Source organism: Pseudoliparis swirei, chromosome 4 (assembly GCF_029220125.1).
Source record: "Pseudoliparis swirei isolate HS2019 ecotype Mariana Trench chromosome 4, NWPU_hadal_v1, whole genome shotgun sequence".
Lineage (NCBI taxonomy): Eukaryota > Metazoa > Chordata > Actinopteri > Perciformes > Liparidae > Pseudoliparis > Pseudoliparis swirei.
Window position 1 is genome coordinate 31887601 of NC_079391.1, and position 27450 is coordinate 31915050.

Below are 27450 nucleotides of genomic sequence, written 5' to 3' on the forward strand. Positions count from 1 at the left end.
TCGAGCGTCGGCGGTCGCAGTAAAAAAATAAAAATAAATCGGCAGCATGGAGAGAGACACGCAAACGAGGGAGAGGTGAAGTGGGGATTCAGAAAGTATTGATCCTTCTTTGCGTTCTCCCTTTTAGATTACGATGCTTTGCGTCTCGATCCCATCGTAGAACGTTCCACAGCCGATGGAACAGATCGGAGAACCATCTGCTGAGCACACACTGAGTCTGGAGCGCTCCGACTAAAGAACCACACGCTGCGCTCTTATTTACATGTTCATTTATAAAAGAAAATGCAGAAAAATGATGTTTTTTTTAACTTTGTCTGGCTAGTGAATCACATTTATCGTCTTAAAACCGAAGCATGTGGTCATGCAGGTAAACAATAGTACGCGTTAAGAGTCACACGGAGGTGGACTTTACAGATGTGCATTACATAACACATGTCATAACATAATACACCAAAACGTTTAGTCTTCCCACGAATCTATAGATGTTGTATTCATCATTGTTTTATGTCAATCCAGTTGATTGTCTATGACCCTGGCCGACTTGTCGGCGCATTCATATTTAATTATTTCACCTTCCTGTTAACCCATTTTAAAAACACGTTTACATTTCTAGCACAGTGTACATTTGTTTTTTTTGCACGTTTCCAAATCATTTTAATGGTTTGTATTGCATTTTATTCGCACCCTTTCCTACTTTTTATTGCATCATTCCGAAATACGCTTGGGACTAAAAATAGACCTCTCGTATTTCTGACCTGAATGTTCAAATTCAGAGTGCAAAAGGAAGGTTTTGCTGATGATGTCGCTCGATTGTTGTGATGTTGCGTATGCTTCTCACAAAACCTGAAGGCCCGTATGACTCAATATATAAATCACAGAGCACTGCACTTCATCCCTGGAGACACAGTTGTCCCCCACCAGTGCACCCTCGATAAAAAAGGGGGAAGACGGTCTATCTATCTCTATATATATATATACACATATGTATATATATATATACACATATATAGACAGATATATTCACATACACACATATGTATATATACACACATATATAGACAGATATATATATATACACACATATATATATACACATATACACACTTATATATATATTCACACACACATATATATATATATATACACATATATTCTTTACATTGAAATCATGTGTTGTACCTCTTGTACACACACACTTGTATTATATTTTTTTACACAGGCCCCATCTCATTCATTTAGTTAGGCGAACAGTTACCTGTTAAAATAAATACAGAATAAAAAACGAATAAATATATTTGTAGCACCAGCATGACGAAGGTTCGTTCAGTTGCGTCGTGACTCAACAACCCCTGTGTTCACTGCCGATTTCATTGTCGTGCAATCCTTTTTAGATTTTAATCAACTGCCCTCATCTCGTGTGTGCGTGTGTGTGTGTGTGTGTGTCTGTTGCTGGTTTTATCATCGTGTAAAAGAACAGGGTGTCGGTTACAGCCAGACGGTAGCTAGGTGTGTGTGTGTGTGTGTGTGTGTGTGTGTGTGTGTGTGTGTGTGTGTGTGTGTGTGTGTTTTACAACCTAACTCGCCATTAGGTGTGGAGATTAGTGGGAGATGCACGACCAGAAGGGAGATCGCGGAGATGACGTGAAGCCGCCAGGGCCCTCGGCTCGTCCTCCACCTTCACCCCTAGAAGATGCTTCCTCTCACCTCCACTCGGCTAGCTTCACGGTGTCCTACGTCACGACTCATCTGCAGCTCGAGCTACCGTTAGCAGCTAACGTCAGTTGGTTACTTAGACAACGTTAACTAACTGACGTTAACTACCAAAGACATGTCGCTCGAGCTACTGGTTAGCGGCGAACGTCAACTAGCTAAGACCGGCTAACGGTAACCAAGTAGCCTTAACGCACTCGATAAGCTCGAGCTACTGTTAGCAGCTAACGTCAGTTGGTTAGCTCGCTAGCTAACGTCAACTAATGGTAACCAGTGGCGTTAACTGGCGTTAGCGGCTAACAGTAGCTTTAGCGACTTATGTAGTAAAATAAAAGCCTGTCAAATGTAAAAACAACAACAACAGTGGTATCAGAAAGCAGTGGCCACACATACACTAAATGTGTTTAAATGGCAGAGACGTAGAGCGAGAACAGCCCTACCTCCTGCTCGCATCGGGCCCGGTGGGATGGGAACCCCTCCGCGGTCAAAGAGACGTCAGTCCAGCCTCCCCTTCTCTATATCATCGGTGTGACGTTGGAAGCGTGTGGATGAAACGAGGAGGCGACTTCCTCTTAACGGGCTCGCTGCATAAATACGTTAAGATGATGAGCGAAAACGTGTCGAGTGTGTGTGAGCGTGTGAGCGTGTCCGCCTCTGCGCTCCGTCGGTCACAGAACCTGCCTTCACAACATCCTCCTCCTCATCCTCGTCGCTCCGCAGGGAGTTCCGCATATTGAGACCGAGCGGAAGCGCGACGGAACCCACGTAATGCGCTCTTCTCCGCGGGGACTAGCCGTCGTGCGGCGGCGGCGGTTTACTCAATAATCCTACCGGACAGCGGGTCGTGTTTTACGGGGTCGTGTCGCCTCACAGGGCCGGATGAAGCCCTTCTTGGAGCCCTAGACGAGCCACCCCACAAAACTATAATTAAACATTCGATTAAACATAAATACAAAACGATACAACTTTTTTTCATGTTTATATCCGCTTAATGTTATATATATTTAAATATATTTAAATAAATGTATGTATATATATAGATTTATTAATATATATATATATCTATTAATATATATCTATATATATGTTTATATATATCCCCTTAATGTTATATATATATTTAAATAAATATATGTATTATATATTAATATATAATATATATGTATTAATATATAATATACATTTATTAATATATTTAAATAAATATATGTATATACATATATTTATTAATATATCTATATATATAGAGTGATAAAGCTATTTATCACTATAGGGCCCATATAAGCCAAAATGTCATCTAGTGACATCTCAAATTATGGCCAAATACAAAAATGAATTTTAAAAAACAGAGTGGTGTCAGAGGTTTTGAAGTAAAGTTCCAAACCCATCATCACTACAGCACAGCTTTAATTCATACTGTACATACAAAACAAGGTCTTCATGAGTTACGAGTATTAAAATAGATTTGCATTTCTATACATCATCAATGTTTACAGTGTCACTCTTTGAAGACGGGAAGCAAGTGAGATCAGAGATGACCGTTACAGTATATACAGAACAATTAACCTTTGATACGGACAGCTCTAACATGTACGCTTGAGAAAGAAAGTCAGGACATCTGGGATTCAGCTGTTGGAAAATTCCCCCAAATACAGAACCTACTTTAAAAAAAATTTTTTAACTTAATGGTTCGAGATGAACTGCAAGCGGGAAAAAACCAAGCACATTTAATTTCAAAAGGAACCCCGAAAATAATTATAATCACTTGTATTGTCTGAAAGTTATGCACACTGATTATTCTGCTTCTTTGATATTGATTGACCAGTAAAAAATAAGGAAAACAATTAAATACATTATACAAGGGAGAGAGGGATATAAGAATATCAATAAATCATGTATTGAGCATTAATAAAAACCAAAAGAAACAAAACACGATCAGAAAGTCTTTTACTCATATTATGCATAATTTTTCAGATGAGCGGTATTAAGTTTGACTTTCAGGCAACGTTTGTCACAAAGCTAAAGATGGGAATGAAAAAGTTAAGCTCCTCATGATGCCGTTTAAAAATAAATTATAATAGCTTCCAGTTGGCGAGCAGTAAGAAGAAGAAAAATGAATCCTTTTGTAAGGCGTTTTTGTTTTTGCTGAGAAAGAGGAAGTTAAGCTCTGGTTACTATTGTTTCTGTCACCACAGTTATTACAACAAAGAATGGGGAAGGACAGCATCCACTTGTTTGTGTTCAACCAATAGGTGGCGCTCACCGGAGAGAGCAGAGACTGATGCAGAAAAGGAAGCAGGAAGAATTAGAGAAAAGTCACAAATCTATTTGTATATATCGCACAGGCGGTAAATGCTGACTTGACAACTTATTCCTACGATCTGTTAAAGATGTGTTTAAAATGTCTGCTTTGGAGAAATTATTTAAAATTTAAAATAGAAATGGTTTTTTTATTGCCAATTTCAAATAATTATATATACAATATATATTATATTTATATATATTATATTGTATATATATAAATCAAATATATTATGTATAAATAAGACTATTTGTCAGATCACAAAAGGTCAATAAAATCAAACAAATATATTTAAAACAGACATTCTTGGAAGGAGAGAAATGTAGAAGATTGAAAATGATCAAAACACAAAATTAAAATGTGGATCAAATAAAAAAACGAGGCCCGGCTGCCGCTATAATTGAGAAGGGCGTCGCTGGTCGCCCGTGTTGCTGCGAGAGTCGTGCGTATCGATATTACTATTAATTGTTTCATTTTGGCTTATGAAATTTAAAAAACAAAATAAATTGTAGCTACAAATGGTAAAAAAAGAAAAAAAAGAAGCAAAGCAATCCAGTGTAACGCTTGATTTTAAGTTAAACTTGCCGTGTACACTGCATCACGTCGTCTGGTTTTCAAACCCTAAAAATATAAATAAAAAAGTAAAACTTCGCAATTATGACTTTGCGTCGACATTTCTTTATCACGCAGTTCAAGTCCACACCTGAAAAACACAGCCGGAGCAGACATGTCGTTCTCTGTATGAAGTTTATTAGAACTCATCGACGGCTCTCCGCTCCACTTTATTACGGCGTTGGTACATCGTGGTTCTGGACGAGGCGTTTCCTCACTCCGACCCGGTAAAGATGGAGATCGTTTCCCGCCTGACGTCCAGCCGCACACGGCGCCCTCAGCGTCATTCACACACATTATCAAAAATAAAAGGCCGTCGCATCCTCTTCGTCCCGCTCGAGCTCTACGAATATCGCGTGTACATTTCTCACACCGCTTACAAACAAAAACATCTAAATATAAACCGCTTTGTAATTAAGAATCAACAGAGTTCATCCCGCAGACACGTTGGTGACACGACCGTGAATTTGATTCCTGCTACTTTCTTCATCAATGCCTCTTTGTCCAGACGGTTGTTTATTGATTTGGAAAGAGGCGGAGTCACAGAGACGGCAGCTGGACTTCCTTCATTTTAGTTTCTTTAAATCTTTACATGGAATTTGAAGACTCGTCCGCACCGCCCCGGAGCTCTGACAATAAAGACTTTACGTTTCCTCTTCGCCACTTTCTTGTGCGTCAAGTATGCGATTGTACAATCTGTCTGTGTGCATCTGTGTGTGTGCTTGTGTGTATGTGTGTGTCTGTGTGCATGTGCATCTGTGTGTGTATGTGCGTGTTTATTTGCATATGTGTGTATGTCTGTGTGTGTGTTTGCTTGTGCGTTTGTGTGTGTGCTTGTGTGTCTGTGCGTTTGTCTGTGTGCGCATCTGTGTCCCTGTGTCTATATGGGCGTCTGTGTATGTCTATCTGCGTGTGTGTGTGTGTCCCTGTGTCTATATGGGCATCTGTGTATCTGTGTGTGTGTGTGTCCCTGTGTCTATGTGGGCGTCTGTGTATCTGTCTGTCTCTGTGTGTGTCTGTCTGTGTCTATATGGGCGTCTGTATCTATGTGTGTGTCTGTCTGTCTGTCTGTCTATGTGGGCGTCTGTGTGTGTTTGTGTACGAGCTCTACACATTTTGTTCCTTTTCTTGTGAAAATAAATATACAATTTACATGAAAGTCGATGGCCGTCCATGAATGACGAAAAAGGCCCTCTCATTCCAACGGGCATCATAGAAGCCTCCTAACCCCAGAGGCCGAGGTCACATGACTTTACCTGAGCGACCACGCCCACCGCCTCGGGTTCCTGCACTTACTCAACGACGCGGACCATTTGTTGCCAGATCACAACCCACAATGCCGAGCGGGCGGCCTCCCACTTTAACCCAACGTCAATAAAGTGAACAGCACAGTGTGAGTGCGAGTGTGTGTGTGTGTGTGTGTGTGTGTGTCAACTATTGCACGACTGCAAACAAAAGGAGATCCTGCGGTGAACCCGCTCAGATCATAATGTTAGACGACGGGTCGAGAACTGCAACGAGAAAATCGACAGATCCCAAATCAAAAGAAAACCGGCGCCTCATTATCTGGTATTCAATAATCCCCATAATCACGTCAGCGTCTATGCAAAAAAGTGTTCATGGGTCTCCGCGTCTCAGTCCGTTTGAGAGCAAAGGGGCGACGATGCTCTCCTCCTCCTCTTCCTCTTCCCACGAAAAAAACCCACCAACAAAAAAAAAATCAATTTCGCCGCTATAGCCGATCCGACCACACGGGGCAGCAGAGAGGAGGCCAGTGTTCCCGGGCAGCCCCCGCCGGTCACTCGTTGACGTCCCAGATCTCGGAGAGCAGCGGCGGGAGCTTCTTGTCCTGGAGGCGGAGCGCGAACACCTGCTCCGAGTGGACGCTGCTCAGCGTGCGCAGGCTCACCAGCTTCATCAGCATGCGGGGGAACATCAGATGATCCTGGGGGGGGGGGGGGGAAACCATGGCAACACGTTGAATGAACAAACAATGCTTCCAGGAGAGTTTCCCGCCCTGCAGGAATTACTTGTTTCAGTGCTGTGTGCAAAGGAACGCAGCATGACAATAGAGCCGTTTATCCACAAAACTGACTGGTTTTTTTTCTTGTAGCAAACAACTAATCTCTTAACGCTTCAAGCCCCGCCCCCTCCGGTCTAGGTGTGTGCGTGCGTGTGTGTTGGGGGGGGTCATTTAAAATTTCCATGACCAAACATTTGGTGAAAACTCATTTGTTTACATGAAAGTGAGAAAATGTAGTATTTAAAGTAACAATAACAATTCCAAAGCATACAGAATATATATATATATACTAGTGCTGTGAAAAATAACGCATTAACTCAGTTAATTCAATTACAGGTTTAACTAGTTAATTTTTTTTAACGCATTTAACGCATGCGCAGAATGAGCTTCCAATCCGTCTGTTGTTGGTCGTCGGGACGAAAAAAAAGTCACTTGCAAAATGAGCTTCCAATACACCACTTCAATCTGAACTCTGTCCGCTCTCATGCAGACGGTCTGTTCATCGGTAATGATCCTTCCGCAGGTTCACCTCCGGAAACCTTGTTACGACTTTTACTTCCTGTAGATCAGCGTCTCAACACGTAGATCGCGACCTGCCAGTCGATCGCGCGTCGTGTCGGTAGATCGCATGACATTAAAAGATTGGCCCGCCCCTGACATGTTCTCTATAGCACGTCTTTGTTCTTTTATTAAACTAAACGTCTGTTGTTGATCGTATCTCCACAGCAGCATGTCATTTCTGTCTCTTCGCGTTGCGTTAACACTTATCGATCTCCGTCTCGCGCGCCACAGAGCTCCGTGCGCGCGCATCGGACCGAGCAAAAAAAAAGTCACTTGTCAATCTGTCCACCTGTCCGGCCCGTGAGGTTTCAGCTTTGCAGCGGTGTCCCCGCCGTCCCTTTCATCACGGCCCAGTTCATGAAGAAAACCCACACAGTCAGTTTGCCTCAGCAGCTGCTAGAGGAAGACTAGAGGCCTTTAGATTGTATCATGGTGGAGTTAATGGTTGACAAACAAGAGAAACATGTTCTGTTTAACCTCCTGTTACCTTTACATTTACTAACATATTTTACCCTCGGGGTCAATTTGACCCCAGCAATTAAAACCTCCAGAACATTATTAGAATTAATATTGTTTCCCAAGTTTAAGTGTGAGGTACTTTATGTTTGTTTGTTGACTACCTAAATAGCCCTTTAAATAAATAAAAAAGTTGATATTTCTTATATGTTTGACACAGTGAAAAACAGCCTGGGGTCAAATTGACCCCAAAGAACACCGACATTAAACATTGAATGGGGTCAAATTGACCCGAAAGGTAACAGGAGGGTTAAACATTCTGTTTAGGATGAAGATGTATTAATGTTCCATATGGAAGAAAACTGCAAAATAACTGCTGAGTTGCAGCACCATTGTATAGAAGAATGTATAAATGTATATATCCGTCTTTTGTCATAAATCTCTATGTTCTCACAAAATATACCGAGAATATCGGTAATATGTGATTAATCATGATTAATCCACAGAAACCTTTGATTAACCCGATTAAAATTTTAATCGTTTCACAGCCCTAATATATACATATATATATATATATATTTACACACAGCGTAAATGAAAAAAATTTCCACGGATGTTTCCAGCCCTGGAAAAAAACATTTCTAAATTCCAGGACTTTTCCAGGTTTTCCATGACCGTACGAATGTGCAAACTTTTCATGGCGCCGCCAACCGGGTGGAGCGGTGCCGTAACACTCACATTGGGTCTCTTGATCATGATGTAGGAGCGCAGCGCGTCCACGTAGGGCTGCTGCAGCCGCTCCACCAGGTCGTGGTCCTGCACGTTGGGCCGATCTGAACACAGAGACCAGAGAGACGTCTCAGAACAGAAAACACACAGCAGCCTCTTGAACCCTTAAATGCATTGTATGGAGATATATATATATCTCCATACATATATATATGTATGGAGATATATATACACACACAATTATTAAAAATGAACAATTGCCAACAACATAATTCTTTTTTATTATTGCATATTTTAAATTATATATATATATAATTATTAAAAATGTAAACCTTTTTATATATATGATTTTAAGTTGGAAATACATATTATATTTTTGGTTAAATAATTATATGTATATATATATATATATTCTTTTTAATTGGCAATAAAAAAAACATTGTATATATACTTTTATTGCCAATAATAAAAGACAAAATGCATTGTAGTTCATTCAGGATTTCTGACCTGCGGAGAAGATGTTGATGGCGATGAGCAGAGCGTATTCCTCCTCGTCCAGATGCAGGTCGTTCATTCCTTTGGAGAACTCAAAGATGGGGTTGATGAACTCGAGCTGAAGCCCTGAGGAGGCGAGAGGAGGGAAAAGACTCTTTAAAGAAGAACAGGCCTTTCTTTTTCCTATAATAAACACATCTTACTGTCAAAACTACACTCTGATTTCTGAGTTTCATATGCTGTAGCTCATATCTGATGGCGACTGTCTCATTGTTGTAATAATTTAGAGATGCTTGTTTAAAAGAAGACTATTTGCAAGTAAAAAGAAATGAAAAATAACTTTAAATAGAAAACAGCATGCAAGACCGGTGAAATACAGGCACAATCAAGTGATGCCAGATTATCACAACATTAAAATAAACAGACGGGCAGAAGCGACTCAACGCACCTGCTTTGGCGAAGTCCTCCTTATTGTAGCTGAAGTCCTTCAGGAACGTGATGCTGTCTATCGTCGAGTTGTACCGGCGAGACGTCTCCAGCAGCATAATCTGAGGAAGACGAAGAGGAATATTAACACACAGACGGAATATGCAGAGAAATCGTACTGTCATAAAATCAAGCAGGAAGCAACGAAGCTTTCCAAGCAGCATCGCTGAGGAGGATGTCCACCAGTGCTCCTCAGGGGTCACACACATGTCGACCAATCGGTGACCAGGACTTTAAACCACATGTCCAGGACCAAACATTTTGTGAAATCTTGGTGCAGACATGAAAAAGTGAGAAAATGTCGTACTTAAACTAACAAAGAGAATTCCAAAGCATACAGTAAATAACTTTAAATTACACAAATTAATAAGACAATAAACTTGTATGTCTTTTCCGTTAAGGTGCATTCACTTGCTGCATTTAAAAAAAAAATCTCCAGGACTTTTCCAGATTTCCCACGGCCATACGAACCCCGTCTCTTTTTCTCCCCAGTCCATCGTCAACATGTCACATAATCGAGACAGGAGCCTGAACACACCTCGATGGTGGAGGTCTTCAGCAGGGCGATCTGGTCCTCCCTGGTGAGCTCCAGGAAACCCGGCAGCTGCTTGGCGAAGTCCACGATCTCCTGGACCGACATGATGGCGAGCTCCGTGAAGTGGGCGAAGCGCTGCTGGCGCACCTCGCGGTTCTGCAGGTCCTGACTCTGTGGCCACGGCTGTGGAGTCACAACAACAACAAACAAATAAACAAACAAACAAACAGGAGGCTCAAAACCTCAAAGTCAAAAACGCATATCCTAATAAAATGTAAACATGTACGAGGTGGCTTTCTACTCCGAGTATTGATTCGAGAAGGAACAGAATTGATTAGGCTGCGTTTACAATCTGTCTGATCATTTCGGGGGCGTGGCTTTGGATCGAGGCCTGATGGGACGATCTGTCAGTTTTTGCCGACTCGGCAACTTTCATGCTACATTTAGCAGCTTTTAGAGTAAAAAAGCTCCGAGCCGCTGTGGTTAGGGAGGAGTCGGCGACACCGGGCTGGGCTGAGTGCCCGTTTCTCAAGATGACCGACCCTATGAGTACCTGGCAGCCTCATGCAACGGTACCATCGCTTTTGTATGTATATTTTGTTCTCTTTGACTGGGGGGGAATTATCTATTTATTACATTTCTTTTTAATTTCTACTCGTGTATTTTTATTTTCTTCTTTTTTCCTAACTTGTTGCGTCACGTTTAATGTTTAATGTCCTCTGCAAGTTCTCTTGCATTGTGAAAATATTTGGAAAAAAAAAAAAACGATTAGCACCCGTAGAAAATAAATAAGACTTAAATGAACGTCAAGTCGCCCGAGAGGTCGACCGCGGATTTTCCATGCGCGTTGTTTGGCCACGCCTCCAACCGGGCCGACTGCACCCGCCCACTCACGGTGACTCGGGGCCGGTCCAGGAACGACCTCTTGTTGCACTGCTTCTGCATCGCCACCAGCTTGTCGATCATGTCCTGCTGCTGCGGGTCCAGCGACGGCGGCGCCGCAGGAGACGGCGTGGGCGTGACCACGGCGGACGAGCGCGCCGACTCGTCCTCGTGCTGCTTCTTCATCTTCTTCAGCCGGATCTGCTCCTCGGAGAGCACGCCTGCATCGAGAAAACAGAGAGGAGACGCGCTCGGCTCAACCCCGGGGTCCTCGGGACGTTCCCTCTTTTTAAATATCCCCCCCCCCCGCGTGGCGTTCAGGGACACTCACACTGCTCCAGCATGCCCGCCTCCCGACACTTGCGCAGGCGGCACTGCTGGCACTTGCGCCGCATGTACATGTCCATCTCGCAGCGGCCGTTGTTCTTGCAGCTGTACTGGGCGCTCTTGATGACGCTGCGGCGGAAGAAGCCCTTGCAGCCCTCGCAGCTCAGCACGTTGTAGTGGAAGCCGGACGCCTTGTCGCCGCACACGCTGCACACCTCGTTGCCCAGCATCTTGGGGGCGGGGCCTTTCTTCCTCTTCACCGGGTGGCCATCTAAAAAAGAAAAGAAAAAAAAGAGGAGGGGATGAACCAACGTCGAGAACTTCTAATCATCCCCGTCGCGGTTCACACAGAGGGCCGTGGCGTCCGCCGCGGCGCCTCACATTCAAAGGAGGAAACGGAGACGGTTCTCTTCAGGCGGCCAATCAAAACACAGAGCAGTTACACACGAGCGCCATGCAAAACGGCCGGGACAAAACATGTTTCTCATATTCCGTAAACGCAATAACATTGTGTCGTACATAATGTGTAACAACAGATCCTCTGCGCATCCAGACGTATTCAAGTAAACATTTAGTTTCTCAATTAAAATGAGTGTTAAAAAGTGTTGAGGCTCAAATGCACATTGCTTAATGAAACGTTCGGTGCACATTTATTTGACTCCCTCCGACAATCTGATTCTAAAAAAAGGTGCGTTGGATGTCTAAAAATCATTGACTGATCGTACTGGAAGTATTACAAGTTGATTAGATATTTTGTTTACACCCCATATTAACATACATGTGTCATAGAAAATAAAGAATAATGGCAGGGCTAATGTATCTGCCATTACATCAGAGTGCAACTATTCAAATTCAATTTCAAACTCTTGAAATTAAGATTCTTTGAAAAGAGATTTGAAAGAAACGTAATTAAAGCAACCCAATGGTAAATAAAGTTGCCCACGTGTGTAGCGTTGCAAATAGAAAAATATGAGTTCAAATATTGGCACGACATGTCTGAGATTAAGAGACAAAAGGAAAATAAAAAGACAGTTTTCTCTGGTCTGAGGAAGTTAGTCACCCACCAGAGCCTGAAGATGTCAAAGACTGACTCACCTCAATTAAATGTTCTGAACGCCATTGAACCAAAACGTAGTGAGAACAGACGCTTCAGTCGCTTCGCCTCATATTTTTACTTTCATAACGATGACACGCCCAGTGATGTCCAGCTGGCCTTAGATTCGGATTATTGTTGAGCACTACCTGTTTTTTCCAGATATGAAACTGGACACTCCCAAAAAAAAAAGGATGTGAGCTATAGAGTTGACCCCTCGACACCCCAAAAGCAGTTTCGGGGCGTTTTCCTGCTCCCATCACATTTTTCTCTCCATCATTTTTGGTTACCCAGCAGGTTTTTTTTCTTTTTTTTGTTCCTCTCGTGTCAAACTCTTCCAAATATATAATTTGGTTAATTGTAGATATGAATTTCCCATCTTGTAAATCTAAAAGGGGTTTATATAGAAAACGTGTGCTACGGTTAATGTTGGCCTTGATTTTCACTGCAATATGAAAAGCCCTGCATCGCTATGGAAACAGTGGAGAGCTCACACATGCCTTTAGAGTTGTGTGACAGTTATGCCAGAAATCCTTAAAAAAAAGTTACTTTTTTTTGCCAATTCATTTTACAGAAATGTGTATGAACAATGTTGGAAAATAAACGGCGCTCTATCTATATATCGAGCTTTTCACATTTTTTGCAAAGTATGACTGAAAGTTTGTCACGTGGCTTTTTTTCTCTCCAGGCTCTGGTAACTTCAAAAGGTTTATTCAGATTATTTATGCAGAATAAAAAAGGTTATCGATGAAAATATCACAATAATTAACAAAGCAAAAGAAACGGTGAGTAAAGTCAGCCGGCGGTTGAACTTCTTTTAGCGTTCCAACGAGCGTTTAAAATAAAACAAGAACACTTTTCTAAGCAAAATATGACAATTAAAATTCAGTTTGGCTCCTTTTTCGGAAGGAAGCGTTTGTCAAACGCGATGTGTTCAAGGACCGTCGGAAAAACGAAAATAATTTTTTTCCCCCCTACAGCTTCTGTTATTTTTTTGCCGTGTGCTTTTCAATCCCAGTTAAGGGGTTAATTAATATATGCCGTTTTTATTCAGTACATATTCCAGATGTAGTGTCAGCTCTCTCACCTAAGCTGTCCGGCGCGTCGCCCGCAGACGGCTCCGGCTTGATGTCGCCCAGCTCCACCGGCAGGGGGCTCCTCACGCGCGACGGCGGCAGGCCGTTGTGGGGGGGTGCGGGGGGGAAGTCGCCCGGCTGGGAGAGGTCAGCCAGCGACAGCAGGCCGTCCCGCTTCATTGCGCCGCTTCCGCCGTTCTCCTCAACCACGCAGTCCAGCTGCAGCTCAGAGGCCCCGACAAACACCTTCCTCTCGTCTGACGGAGGAGGAGGAGGAGGAGGGGACGGAAAAAACACTCAAAAACAAGCCGCCCGCCGAGGAAGCTCGTACACAACATAAAGCAACGCTCGCGGGATAAAAAGTACATTTGAGAAACTTATGATGTGAAGAAAATCAAACATGTGGATGCATTGAGGAAACCTATGCATGGACAACATAACAGATGATGGAATAAAAAGACACTCAGGGAAGTAGATGAGATATACCAAGAACAACAAAAATGTATATATATATTCGAAATTAGCCTAAAAAAAAAAATACTTCCAAAATAATTGTTAAATCCTTGTAAAATTGATATTTAAATAACACAATATTCAATAAAATATAAGTGTAAGTTTGTAAACAGAATTTTATATATACTCCAATAAATTAGGACACCCATGCATGGTGTTGATAGTATTTTAAATATTTGATATGGACACCATAATAGATGGTGGAATAGAAAGGTACTACAGGGGATACATGAGATATAAAAATATAAGATTTTAAATTAGCCTCAATCAAACAAAGTCCTTTAAAAAAAGTTAGTTAATAAATATTCAATCAAATATAAGTGTAAGTTCATAAACAGAATGTTATATATTCTCCAATAAATCAGACTATTAGGATACCCACGCATGGGATTGTATTGTATATAGACGACATAATAATGGTGGAATAAAAAAAGGCCAGTCTGGAAAGGCTCCTCTAGAGCAGTGGTTCTCAAATCGGGGTGCGTGTACCCCGGGGATACGTGAAGGTACTACAGGGGGTACATGAGATATAAAATATATTTGAAATTAGCCTCAATCAAACAAAGTCCTTTAAAAAAAGTTAGTTAATAAATATTCAATAAAATATAAGTGTAAGTTCAGAAACAGAATTTAATATATTCGATAATAAATCCAAAATGCTGGACGCTGGTTCGGGGTGCTTGGCTGAATGCATATCTCCACAGGGGGTTAAATACCAGCGTCCTGGTGGTTCAAGGCGAGGCGTGACCGAGCGGCCTGAAGCCGTCTGCTCTGGACTCACCATGACCAACATCTGGGATATCAGTCACAGACAGCGTGGACATCTTCTGCACAGCAGATTGTCATTACGAAAGCAACGTGCACCTGCGAGACAAGAGGCACAGACATGCGGGTTGATGAACAGACGATGAACAGCAACGTAAAGCTCAGGAAACGTCCGGCACTCGCATCACATGGATCCCCGTGACACCAGCTTAAGAATGCAGAACACGGTTCTTAGAAAAGATCCAAAGCCACGACAATGAGTGTGTGTGTGTGTGTGTGTGTGTGTGTGTGTGTGTGTGTGTCGGCCGGCTGCGGAAGCAGAAATGAAAGTGTGCATTTCTGGAACACACACACACACACACATACTTCTGGGCTATTTTAAAGCGGTCTGAGACGGAAAACCCCGGGTTTAAAAATAAACACTTTCTGCAAATTGTTACTAAATGATTATAATAAAACATCAGAACTCTAGTGCAACAATTGCCAGATTGCCGTGTCACGCTAAATTAAGACAGAACTACGACAGGTGTTCAGTTTACACAATAGAAAGAAGTTGCCGGTGAGATGAATCGGGAATGAAGGTCGAGCTCAACGCGAGACGGAGAAGAGGAAATAAAATAACCGATTGAAAGAGACGGTCTCTATGACCGACAATACAAACCGAATGAACAAGACGCGGTTGCGGTGACGGCGGTCAGCTCAACACAGTGAGGGGCTGTACAGACGTCCACACGGAAAACTACGTTCATGAATGCACCTTCAGGTTATGTTGTTCTATGTGTGTATATTCATACATTAAATATGGAATTATAATTAGTTGCCAAATATAAAATAAAAGTTTAAACTTGGAACGTAATTCATATTTTTGCCCAAGTTTCTGGCATAATATTAATAGAGAATAAATTAAAATGCATATCTGTCATTTGTTCTACTTTTAAAGTGCTGTACTGTAGCTTCACATTGTGTGTATTCTGTCTTCTTTTTACCACATACTGTTGTAGTGCGCCTTATCCAGTAGTTTGTTATTGTTTGACGCTTGTTATTGTTTTGTGTTTGTTATTTTTTTACATTTGTTATTGTTTCATGTTTATTATGGTCTGTCAAGGGACTACATGTGCAAATCAGCTGTAGCTACAATCTAGCACAGAGCATCAAATGGTGACATTTGTGTTTTTACTGTACATGGTCCCTTTTAAATAAAGATAATAACAAAGTGAGGAAGGCGAGGTTTAAGTCCAGCCCGATGTCGCCTCACAGTTAAAACAATGACCCCCGTCTCGTATTCATCAAACACTGGCGACGGATCGATGCTCTGATTGGCCGACACGCCGAAAGGAATCAGGATTAAAAAGAGACAAATCAGTGCATCTATAACCGTGTTCGTCTTATAAATATCACGATCAGCATTTCGCGGCAATGTTCAAATTTGCTGTGGAGACAGATTGAAATCCTACCAGCCGATCACGTGCCACGAGAGCAACGAGCCACGAGCCTCGTCGCCCTGGAAACCGCACAGAAAGAGAAAAGGAACAACAGTTTGACACCGAGCCTCAACCGTGTGTGACTGACCTCTGGAGTGGATGTCGTATTCACCGCCCGTCCATCCCGCCCGGGAGAGTCCACCAGCTCCGCCCGTCGCCCGTCGATGCCCCGGCGCTGACGGAGGGACTCGCTTCGCCCGACGAGCCGGGAGAGGACGCCAAAAAAACCACCCGGCGGAAAGGTACCGGCTGGATGTCTTGAAGACGGCGAGCCGGGGAGGAAGAAGACGAGTCTCTTTCTGCAAAGCCCGATGGGAGACGGGAGGGGAAACAGAGAGGGGAGGGGCGAGAGAGGGAACAACGAGAGGTTACTCTGGGTCACTTGCGATGCTCTGAAATCCCCACGGGGCTGCGGGGCACACACTTTTCTTTCTTTTTTCCCCCTTTGAACATTTTTACAGCCCATTCTCCTCAAGCAGCCTCAGGAGGAGCCCGTCTTTCCTCCAGGCGATCCCGGAATCCTTTAAACCAAATGTCCATGACCAAACTGAAATCTCGGTATAAACATGAAAACTGTAGAAAATGTTGCGTATTGAGAGCGTACGCCGGCTTATATTTTGAGCGTCTTTCTTTAAAAAATATATTAATTATTTCAAACTCGGCGTAAATGAACATGTGATAATAACAAATTTCAATGACTTTTCGAAAACTTTTGTGATTTAAGTTTTTTCCAAGACTTTTTTCCAGGCCTGGAAATGACCATTTTAAAATTCCAGGACTTTTCCAGGTTTTCTATGACCGTACGAACCCTGTTAATCGGACGACGCGTATAACACGCAGGGAGATTTAGAAGAAATCCAAAACTTTGACACTGAGAAACCACAAATCCATACGTGGAGCGTCACGTCGGCGTCGAGCGTCGAGTCCGAAGCTCGTTGCGTTTCTATCAGAACCGGCTCTGGACAACGGGTCCGGTGGTCGGAGCGTCTCTCTCCTGCCCTCTCGCTGACCCCTCTGCACGAGTCCAACGTCCCCTTCGTCTTATCAGTCACCTTTGTCCACGAGCGTGAAGCCAACCAGCCGAATCAATAAAGCACCGAATGACATCAAATACTTCTTCTTCTTCTTCTGTGCGGCACGCGGTCGACTCTCGCAGGTCACGGAAAACGGGTTTGATGATAGTCGGGATAATCCTCGACAGTCAATATTAAGTTTTAGCGTCGAGCTTCAAAGAGAGAAGCAGTCGAGCTAAACTTAAATTTGCGCAATCAGTTTTAGAATCTAAAGCGACATTCGTGTGCCATCGCTGTATCTTGCCGACGCCCCAAAAATAGATACGGTATCGCACAAGCGATAGGTAAATAAGATGAGATTACAGGTCACGGCAAATGTATCGGCACAAGTTGGATAAACAATTACACAATTAGTGTTTTTAAAAGACTGGTTTTAGCTCCTCAAATTAGGAGGTTGATGAGTCTTCTTGGAGTTTTAACCGATGACCTTAGAGTGTTGGACTTTACTTCAGAATAAATAAGCAACTTTGACATGTTGGCGCCAATTTTTCCCAATTTCTTGACTTTAAAAAGACGAAACACAAAACTGTTGCAGTTCTGCCGACACTGAGTCCATCAGCCAGAAGCCAGAATGAAATACGGCAATGTCAGCGACCACTTTGACAGGTTGCAGTTCATAAACAACTCCCAGGCGCTAATAAACAAGCATCAGTGTGACCGAGTTGTTCTCAAAGGGGACCGACTGGATGTCACAAGAGGGGAGCGACTCGCTGACTCGGCAACAACTTGGGGTGAAAGTAAAGAGTCAGTGCTTTCAGGAGTCACAGGGTTCCTACAACGAGTCAAAGTTCCCACACAAACACAGTGATAGAAGAAGCAGAAGAAGAAGAAGTGTAGAAGAAGAGTGGAAGAAGTGTAAAAGAAGAAGTGTAGTAGAAGAAGTAGTGTAGAAGAATAAGAAATGTAAAAGAAGAGTGGAAGAAGAAGAAGTGTAGTCGAAGAAGAAGACTTCAGGGCCCACCCAGAGGATTTCACTTCTCTTGACTGGAGACACAGGTTTAACCCTGGGGGGAGGAGCTTAATTAATTAAAAATGATTACAGGTGTGTAAGTTCCGCTCCAAGAGGAGACGACTGCTCAGATAAACAAAAAACGCAGAGATGGACATTTAAAAACAACAACAAATAAACTGACCGTGACAGGTCAAACGTTTTATTGCGCAATCGTGCTGCGTTAAAATACCAGAAACGACATGTCGCAACTTACACCATTTGGCACATTTAGCAAGTTTCGCATCGACACGGCCGATGTTTGCCTCTCTCGTTTTAGGCCACAGAGTCGATGCTACCGTTAGCCGACCGTCGGTTAACCGGACAAAACAGACAGAAAGGGCACAGACGTTCAAACGCACGGTGCGTCTCCGCGGCGGCTGGCTCCGCTCGGCCCCTCAACCGCCGCCGAGAGAAACCCCGTACAGGTGGCGGTTGAACGTAAAAGTGAGATTAGCTTCAAAGTCGTATCCAAACAAGGCCAATATGGGTCGCTTTAACACCTCCGCAGTCGACAGAAAACCCTTTAAAACAAGTTCAACTCACCGAGCTAACGTCACATTTCGCGGCGAAACACGATTACACAGGGCGGAATCAGGTTAACTTGTGCCGGAGACCTGGCGAGTTTGCAACCGGCCCTGCTCGTTAGTCGGGGGGACGCTGCTCCGTCCGTTAGTGGCTGTTGACAGCGGCTCTGACAACCGGAGAGCTAGCATGTTAGCTCGCGAGCCAATGCCAGCGGAGCTACGTCATGTGATTCGGCGGCTCCGAGAAAGCGGCGCGCGCAGCAGGAAGAGGGTGACACTACCCAGTGTTTGGTCTCGCAGGCAGCTGGCAGTGGAGGAATTAACTTTACTCTCGGATACTTAAGTGCAATTTGAGGTAGCTGTACTTACATCAGATGTACAGATGAAGCTATGACGATAATCATCAATTAAAATGTTATGTAATATGCCCCGAGGGAAACCTGTAAGGAGCTCTGTAAGACCATTAGTTGATTTGAATTACTTTATATATCGGTGAATAGCTTAACTCTGCAGAGTTTTAAAAGCTGTCATAAAATAAAAACACTCCAGTAGTAGTCATCATATAAATGTATCTAATGTGAGGACCTTTTATTGTGATATTGTTTAAAGCTCTGGAATAAAAAGCTCAGTTCCTCACAGCCGCACCTCCTTATCTTCAGCAGTGAGGGCAGGCGCCGCTAGAGGGCAGACGCTTCTGGTGCGGAACCGGAAGTTGAAGCATATCTACTTCCGTTTAAACAAAAAATGTAAATCCTCCCCTAGGAAGAAGAAAAAACACAATAACAAGCCGCGCCAGTGATCTCTTCATTTTTTCCTGCATTGTTGTTTAAAAAAAATTAATAAACTGAAATCATCGCGCAGTTTGGTGTCCGACACCATGCCCGTGATCTGCGCGGCAATAGGCTGCAACAACAAGTTCATCAAAGGGTCGGAAATACGATTTTACAGGTACGTTCTCACCGGTGTTTTCACGCATAGCTGTCCTGAATGCCGCTTGTTTTAATTTAGTAATAACGTGTGAACCCCTCATGTACATAATAATATATAGTATATATTATATACTATACAAATTAGACAATGCGGCATTCACGAGGGCAGCTACGTGTCCTCTTATTGTCAACAGCTGTCTGTCACTCCAACACAAAAGTCGCCAGTTAACATGGTCGCTTCTAAATCCGTAACACCGGTTTAACGGGAGGAACCAAACGTTTTCCAACCGTGTACGTTTTAAGATAAATAATCTTCTATTCATGGCAACATTAAAACAAGTCGCGACTCGGTTGTATAATTGAAGCACGTGCGTAGATGCTATTCAGTTAGGCGAGCTAAATAACCATATTATATATATGTGTATATATATATATATATATACACACATACATTTATTTATATATAGACACACTTGTGTATATTTATTTATATATATATATATATTGATGTTTGTATTTAATTTTATTGTAAATATTGTTTAATCATTGCTTATTTAAGTTATATTATATATATGTGTGTGTGTGTGTTATATATACATATATATATATATATATTAGCGTATATTACTACACAATACCACGTCGTGCAATTAATTACCTTATGTCGCATATGTTCTGTTTTTTCTGAAGAAGATAGTGACATGAGCTTTAAGAATTGAGAACACTTTTTATCCTTTTGGCTAAATTGGCCTTATAATATTCATATGCAAATATATATATATATATATATATATATATATAGCATCAATGAGATAGTTTAATTTATAAATGAAAATACCAAGTTGTAGTAAAAGTACAGTAATGCATATAATGGTCGCCTGTTGCAGCATCAGCTATACTTTACATACTGAACCAGTCTGATAATATTCTTTTATTTTTATCCACATAACGACAAAGAGTGTGTCTCGGATAGAGAAATGAAGAAAAAGGACGTGTGACTTATTGGCAGAAGTAGAAGAGATTGAAAGAACAACAATTTTATATATATATATATATATATATATCGCAGTATCCTCTTAATTTGGTTTGTTTATTGTACATTTTTCATATTTTATATTTTGAAATGATGCCTTGTGTTTGCTGTTTAGTCGTATCTGATAAAACACGTTATCCCTCCTCACGGCCGTCTCCTGACGTTCATGATGTAATATCTATCATCCTCTTTGCCGGCTGTTGGCCGCCATGTTGACGGGTGTCCCGCCTCCTGCCGCCCGGTTAGAAACCTCCTCCTCCTCTTCCTCTTCCTCTCTCTCTCTTCTGTGCACCAGGTTCCCGCTCAGCAAGCCTCAACTCGCCAGCAAATGGGTGAACAGCCTGGGGATGAAGAACTTCATCCCGACCGTCAACACCTGCCTCTGCTCGGAGCACTTCCGGGCCGACTGCTTCAGGGACTACAACGGCAAGCAGTTTCTGAGGGAGGACGCGGTGCCCACCATTTTCAGCCAGGGGCAGGACTCATCAAAGGTGTTAATATGACTGTTAATATGTCGGTTAGCCCAAACAAGTCTTCCTGCTGTCGCTTTTTTGAAATGTTCTATACGAATTGACTTAATATCTGAATGTCCCCCAGATTGAACTCCGTAAAAGAGGCGTGGTACCGAAGGAGGCGGCGGCCGTGAGTCCAATCGGAACACAGGCGGACAAAGACCGAGCGAGAGAGGCCGTCAACCTGCGCAGAGAAAAGAGAGGCGGGATGAGGGTGAGACTTTGAAACCCTCCGAACCCCAAAAACCACGCCGGCAGGGCGGGGAAAAAGCCTGTTTTCTTTACTTTATTACAGCCAGAAGCTGTGAAAACTCATCCGCTTAGTTGTCCGATTTCCGTCTTTCCGAGAGTCCTTAACCCTTGTGTTGCCTTCGGGTCATTTTGACCCGAATCAATATTACACCCTCCCCCCGCCTTTGGGTCATTTTGACCCGATTCAATGTTTCACCCTCCTGTTACCTTTATATTTACTAACATATTTTACCCTTTGGGTTCAATTTGACGCCAGCAATTAAAACCTCCAGAAAATTATTAGAATTAATATTGTTTTCCAAGTTTAAGTGTGAGGCACTTTATGTTTGTTTGTTGACTACCGAAAGAACACCACATTAAACATTGAATGGGGTCAAATTAATCCTAAGGCGGGGGGAGGGTGTAATATTGATTCGGGTCAAAATGACCCTAAGGCAACACAAGGGTTAAGAGAGAGAAAGCAGCCAAAACAGGAACTGAGCTCAATATTGTGATATTATCACCCAACAATATTTTATTCTACGTGTCATTTAAAATCTCGCCCTGAATAAAGCATTTGAAGTGACCACATCCTGAAAGAAAACGTTACATTCTGAGTAGGGATGCACCGATCTGATCGGCGCCGATCCATATCGGCCGATATTCCCATTATCGGTTTTGATCGGCGTTCTCAAAGTTGGCCGATCAGATGACGTAACATCTGCGAGAACTATCAGACGTTTCAATCGCGGCGCACCGCAACGGAGACGATGCGCCCGGCGAGGGCCGCAGAGTGAGAGGTCAGAGGGGATCCTCACCACCGAGCGGCGTCCCCGTCCCCCGAGTTGAATCTCTGGGTCAACTCAGCCGACTCTCACATGTCTGAGGCTCTGAGCCCCTATAGACTGATGCTCACGGTAAACACATTCCATCGGGAGCGCGCGAGGGTTTTGATAAAGTTAGCCGAAGGATTTAAGTGACAACATCCGGTTTTGCAAAATTAGCGGAAAGAACCACGTGAAACAACATCCGTTTATCAAAATAAGATGTCGACAAATCATACACTAACATATACAAGTAAACAATGAACTGATTTTGTATCTTTATAGATCGTTTCTGAGATTTAGCTTAAATGATGCTAACATTAATACATTTTTACTGTACCAAGGAAGAGTTTATAAAAATAAGTCAGACTTTTGTATGTTAAAAAAAGTCCTATAAATAAATTTCCCCAAGAGTTCAAGGAAATGAATAATGCAGATGTGTTCCATACATATCTGAAATCCCCTACAATAGCAATCAAACCATTTTAATGTATCAATTAGGACATTTTTCAAAGTAAAAGTCCTAAATGTTTAAAGAAATCGGTCATTTCTTTAATGTTTGAGTTGCTTTATATATGTATTTCCTCATAGTCCTAGGCAATAATGCTACACAATAAATAGAATGCTTCAATCGACACCGTGATCGGTGATCGGTATTATCGGATCGGCAGATACTGATTTCAGTGATCGGTGATCGGCACCAAAAACCTGATCGGTGCATCTCTAGTTCTGAGCTCAGCGCGACTCTGAAGCCACGATGGACAGATTGAACATCAGGTCAAACTGTGACTGAACTGCAGGCTGCCGAACACATTGAGGAGAGAGGAGAGAGGAGAGAGGACAGAGGAGAGGACAGAGAAGAGGAGGAGAGAAGGAGAGAGGAGACAGGCGAGGAGAGAGAGAAGGAGAGAGGAGACAGGAGAGGAGAGATGGAAGGAGAGAGGAGACAGGAGAGGAGAGATGGAAGGAGAGAGGAGACAGGAGAGGGAAGGAGAGAGGAAAGGAGAGATGGAAGGAGAGAGGAAAGGAGAGATGGAAAGAGAGAGGAGACAGGCGAGGAGAGAGAGAAGGAGAGAGGAGACAGGAGAGGAGAGATGGAAGGAGAGAGGAGAGAGGAAAGGAGAGACAGGAGGAGACAGGAGAGGAGAGGCTGTAAGTAGAGGTCGTACCAACAGCTCTGTAGACGTCGCTCAGAGCGCCGCTGCCCGTCACTCAGAACGATGTCGCTTATATAAAAGCCATCGTTGGCTCATTTTAGTCAAATAAATTCAACGTGTGCTTTTCTCTCCTTGTCTTGTGATTCGTGGCGTCGTTACCGTGTTATAAAGCACAACGCGTTGAATGGTAATCAAAAACTGCTTTTGGGTTTAGAGAGTTGATGGTTTTAATAGTAAATGGGATTAATCAAATACTTAAAATCAGTAAGATCTCCAGCAGCTGGAGGCTGAGCCATCACACACACGCTGTAACCTCAAAACACACACACACACACACACACACACACACACATAAAGAATAAATACACAATTCAGAGTTCAGAAAAGTAATTGACACAATGACTTGGTTAGCAGAGCATCACGATGTGTTGTTGAGAGATATAGATGCACTTATTTATATTAATATATTAACGGCGATATAAACAATTGTTAAAATGTACTTTTCGTTTGTTCTGTCACAGGGTGGACGAGGAGGCCGCGGAGCCAAGCAACCCAGCGACAGGTGAGAGTGTGTGTGTGTGTCTGCGTGTGTGTGTGTGTGTGTGTGTGTCTATGTGTGTGTATCCGTGTGGTTGTGGCTGTATGTGTGTCTGCGTGTGTGTGTGTGTGTGTGCGTCCATGTGGTTGTGTGTGCATCTCTGTGCATCTGTGTGTGTGCGTGCGTAAGTCTGTGTGTGTGTGTGCGTGTGTGTGTGTGTGTGTGTGTGTGTGTGTGCGTCCATGTGGTTGTGTGTGTGTGTGTGTGTGTGTGCGTCTCAGTACATCTGTGTGTGTGTTAAAAGCATTTCTCCTCAGCACTTCACTGAATGCGTGTCCTTGTCCTTCGGGGGGGGGGGGGGCGGGGGGAGGATGATGATGATTATTCACATTGAGCACAAAGGGTAGATCTTCTTCTTCGGAACGTGGCCCACGCTCGACTTTCTTTTTGAAACGCAGAGAAAGGAAAAGCATCCGTACATTCCTGTGGGGTCGTCGTGTAACCGTGATGTACTTCTCTCCTCCGACGGGTACCTGGCAGCCGAGATGTTCTCAGCTCATGTAGGAGACAGAATAATGGACCTCTTAATAATCCATCCCTCAAGAGGCAGATTCAACCACATCTTTCCATTCATCACAAATACTTCTATATAAAAAAAATATGATTTAAAGCCACAGTACCACATCTGGTCTCAGGGGGCGCCAGAGAGAACACGTGGAGCTAGACTGTAAAGTTAGACCTCAAGGAAATGAGTGTGTGACGATGTCTGCGTCCTACTTTCTGGAATCAGAGTAATGAGAATTAACGCCGGTGTGTTTTTTTCCATGCCTCTACCCTCTATATTGATATATTTTTATTTATATATATTTACATATTATTTACTCTCCCCTCTATATTTATTTATTTATATATATATATATATATACAGGACTGTCTCAGAAAATTTGAATATTGTGATGAAGTTCTTTATTTTCTGTAATGCAATTCAAAAAACAAAAATGTCATGCATTCTGGATTCATTACAAATCAACTGAAATATTGCAAGCCTTTTATTCTTTTAATATTGCTGATTATGGCTTACAGCTTAAAAAAACTCAAATATCCTATCTCTAAATATTAGAATATCATGAAAAAGTATACTAGTAGGGTATTAAACAAATCACTTGAATTGTCTAATTAACTCAAACACCTGCAAGCGTTTCCTGAGCCTTGACAAACACTCAGCTGTTATAAATCTTTTTTTACTTGGTCTGAGGAAATATTAAAATTTTATGAGATAGGATTTTAGAGTTTTCTTAAGCTGTAAGCCATAATCAGCAATATTAAAAGAATAAAAGGCTTGCAATATTTCAGTTGATTTGTAATGAATCCAGAATGCATGACATTTTTGTTTTTTGAATTGCATTACAGAAAATAAAGAACTTTATCACAATATTCTAATTTTCTGAGACAGTCCTGTATATACATATTATTTACTCTCCCCTCTATATTGATTTATATATATATATTTATGTTTCTATATATTTACACTAATATATATATATTAATATATTTGTATTTATAATATATAAATATATATATGGGTATATTATGTTGATATAAGAGTATCATATAAATGTGTAGATGCAGAAATTATCAAAAAAAATATTATTATATATTTGTAAAAAATAGTTTAAAAAGTAACTTTCCCACTTTCAGTACCACTTCTGGCCTCAAGGGGCGCAGTATAGAAGACGTCGAACAAGACTGTAAAGTTAGACCTCCAGGAAACGAGTGTGTGATGATGTCAGCGTCCTACTTTTCTCGAGTAATGAGAGTTGTGTGTCTGCCCCTCCCTCTCTCCCTCCCCCCACACAGACCGGCCACGGGGGACAAGAGCCGTGTGTACGACAACAAGGGCCGCCTGCTCTCCAACAACCGGGACATGTGCGACTGCCTGGACGTGGACTGCATGGGCTGCTTCTACCCGTGCCTCGAGTGCGGCTCGCGCAGGTGCGGCGTCGAGTGCCGCTGCGACAGGAAGTGGCTCTACGAGCAGGTGGAGGTGGAGGGCGGCGAGATCATCCGGAACAAGTTTGCCATTTAGGGGGCGGGGCTTCTCTTCTTTTTATTTACTGTGATTTACTGCCCGTGGTAGAAGACTGTCAGTACTCTGCTGAATGTAAATACATGTTTCACTTTCCTTTTTTTTTTTGTTGGGTATTTTATATTTTATATTATTTTGGATTTAGTTGTGGTAAGGTAAGACGTGATGTTTTATGGTCTGCAGGACGCTCCACTTACCCGATCATAAGCGGGTGAATCACGTTCGTGTAGAACCGGATTGTTTGTGTTCTTTAATTGTTTAACTTTTTTTAAATGTATTATTATTACCAGAAGTGATGAATGAAGTCTGGACCTGAAGAACTGTGTAATCTGTAGTTCTGTTGGTTTACTCGTAGGACATTTATGAATTAGGAAAGGAAACATATGTTCATGTATCATTTTTGTTTAAAACAATAACTGTCCGGACACATTATTATTATTTTTTTAAGAAAACCTTTTGAATTTCCGAGGCATTATAATGAATCATATACTGTATATATATTTTTCATATTCAATAAAATTGAAAAATGTATCAAATCCTGTGAATGGATTGATTTAGTTTTAAAATTCCAAATATCTCTTCATAACCTTGTAACCACATCTTTTATTATTAATTCTTCAGTACAGGGGCCGCAGCGGGGAGGCGATGAAGTCGCCCCTTGTACGTTAAATAGACGGCTAGCATTTTCATTTAAACGACAGGAGAAGTGATGCTTTTTACGTTGTTTGTAAAAAATAAAAATAAATATTTGGATGTTTTTGGTACTTCATATTAAGAATAAAAAGAATAAAAAGCTCAGCAATGTCTCCGGGTTGAAGGCTTCCCACTTCGGAGAGTTAAATCACAGGATTTATAGTGTTCGGGGCCCAAAGCCTTTAGTCCCTCCTGAATGACAGCAACGCCTTCATCCCATTGCGTGTGTCATGTTAAAGCACCACCAGTTTTAATAAAGACCTCAATTAAAACGACAGTACCGTCGTCCTTGACAAAAATATATATATTTCATTTCTACTTCCATCTGGGTCAATATCTTTTGTCCGTTTATCAGACTGGACCCACAGGAGGACCTTATTCCCCCACGCACACACACACACACATGCACACACACATCCTCCTGCTTATTTCCGAGGGGGAACATTTGCAGTCAGGGCTAAACTTTGAGGACGTGTCCTTGTGGTGGAAGTTTTATTTTTTTATTTTTTTATATACAGACTGTATAGTATAGTCGCGGTGTTTCTACAGTAGCCCAGAACAGACCGACCAAACATTATTCATAAACCATTTTTCCGGTCTATTTAGAGACAAATGGACCATAATGCAGGGTATATTTTAGGGCGGGGCTCACTGTGATTGACAGGTCGCTACCACGACGTGGTCCAGTCTGCGAGCTGTCCATGAGTTTGTCTTTTCGATTCACAAAATGTGAATTGTAATGCCTTATGCCTTATAATGTCTCATAATTTCATAATTAAATGAAAGCTTGCCAAACTGGAAAACAAGACTAAA

At 42.3% G+C, this 27450-nt stretch overlaps 3 protein-coding genes across 23 annotated transcripts in view; 1 reads left to right on the forward strand and 2 right to left on the reverse strand.

Moving 5' to 3' along the window:
- Window positions 1-2486, reverse strand: part of madd (MAP-kinase activating death domain) — a 42801-nt gene extending 40315 nt beyond the window's left edge. For 11 of the 21 annotated variants that reach the window (XM_056413518.1, XM_056413520.1, XM_056413517.1 and 8 more), the window contains exon 1: window positions 2151-2482. The gene's annotated coding sequence lies outside the window, so the exon portion shown is untranslated. Of the gene's footprint in view, window positions 1-2150 lie in introns of all 21 variants that reach the window. The other 10 variants (XM_056413501.1, XM_056413500.1, XM_056413499.1 and 7 more) reach the window with 4 other exon arrangements.
- A 613-nt stretch (window positions 2487-3099) lies between these two features.
- nr1h3 (nuclear receptor subfamily 1, group H, member 3) lies at window positions 3100-18853 on the reverse strand. Its single transcript, XM_056412854.1, has 11 exons — window positions 18654-18853; window positions 16135-16345; window positions 14582-14664; window positions 13299-13544; window positions 11123-11389; window positions 10804-11012; window positions 9913-10092; window positions 9337-9436; window positions 8901-9014; window positions 8403-8497; window positions 3100-6569 (listed from the first exon to the last, which is right to left on the reverse strand). The coding sequence occupies exons 3-11, from the start codon at window positions 14622-14624 to the stop codon at window positions 6423-6425; spliced, it is 1401 nt and encodes a 466-aa protein (XP_056268829.1). The 5' UTR covers window positions 14625-14664; window positions 16135-16345; window positions 18654-18853; the 3' UTR covers window positions 3100-6422.
- Window positions 18854-19250: 397 nt separating this feature from the next.
- On the forward strand, window positions 19251-26742 carry arl14ep (ADP-ribosylation factor-like 14 effector protein). The gene is made up of 5 exons (XM_056413659.1): window positions 19251-19582; window positions 20892-21087; window positions 21194-21322; window positions 23842-23882; window positions 25716-26742. The coding sequence occupies exons 1-5, from the start codon at window positions 19512-19514 to the stop codon at window positions 25942-25944; spliced, it is 666 nt and encodes a 221-aa protein (XP_056269634.1). The 5' UTR covers window positions 19251-19511; the 3' UTR covers window positions 25945-26742.
- The last annotated feature ends 708 nt before the right edge of the window (window positions 26743-27450 follow it).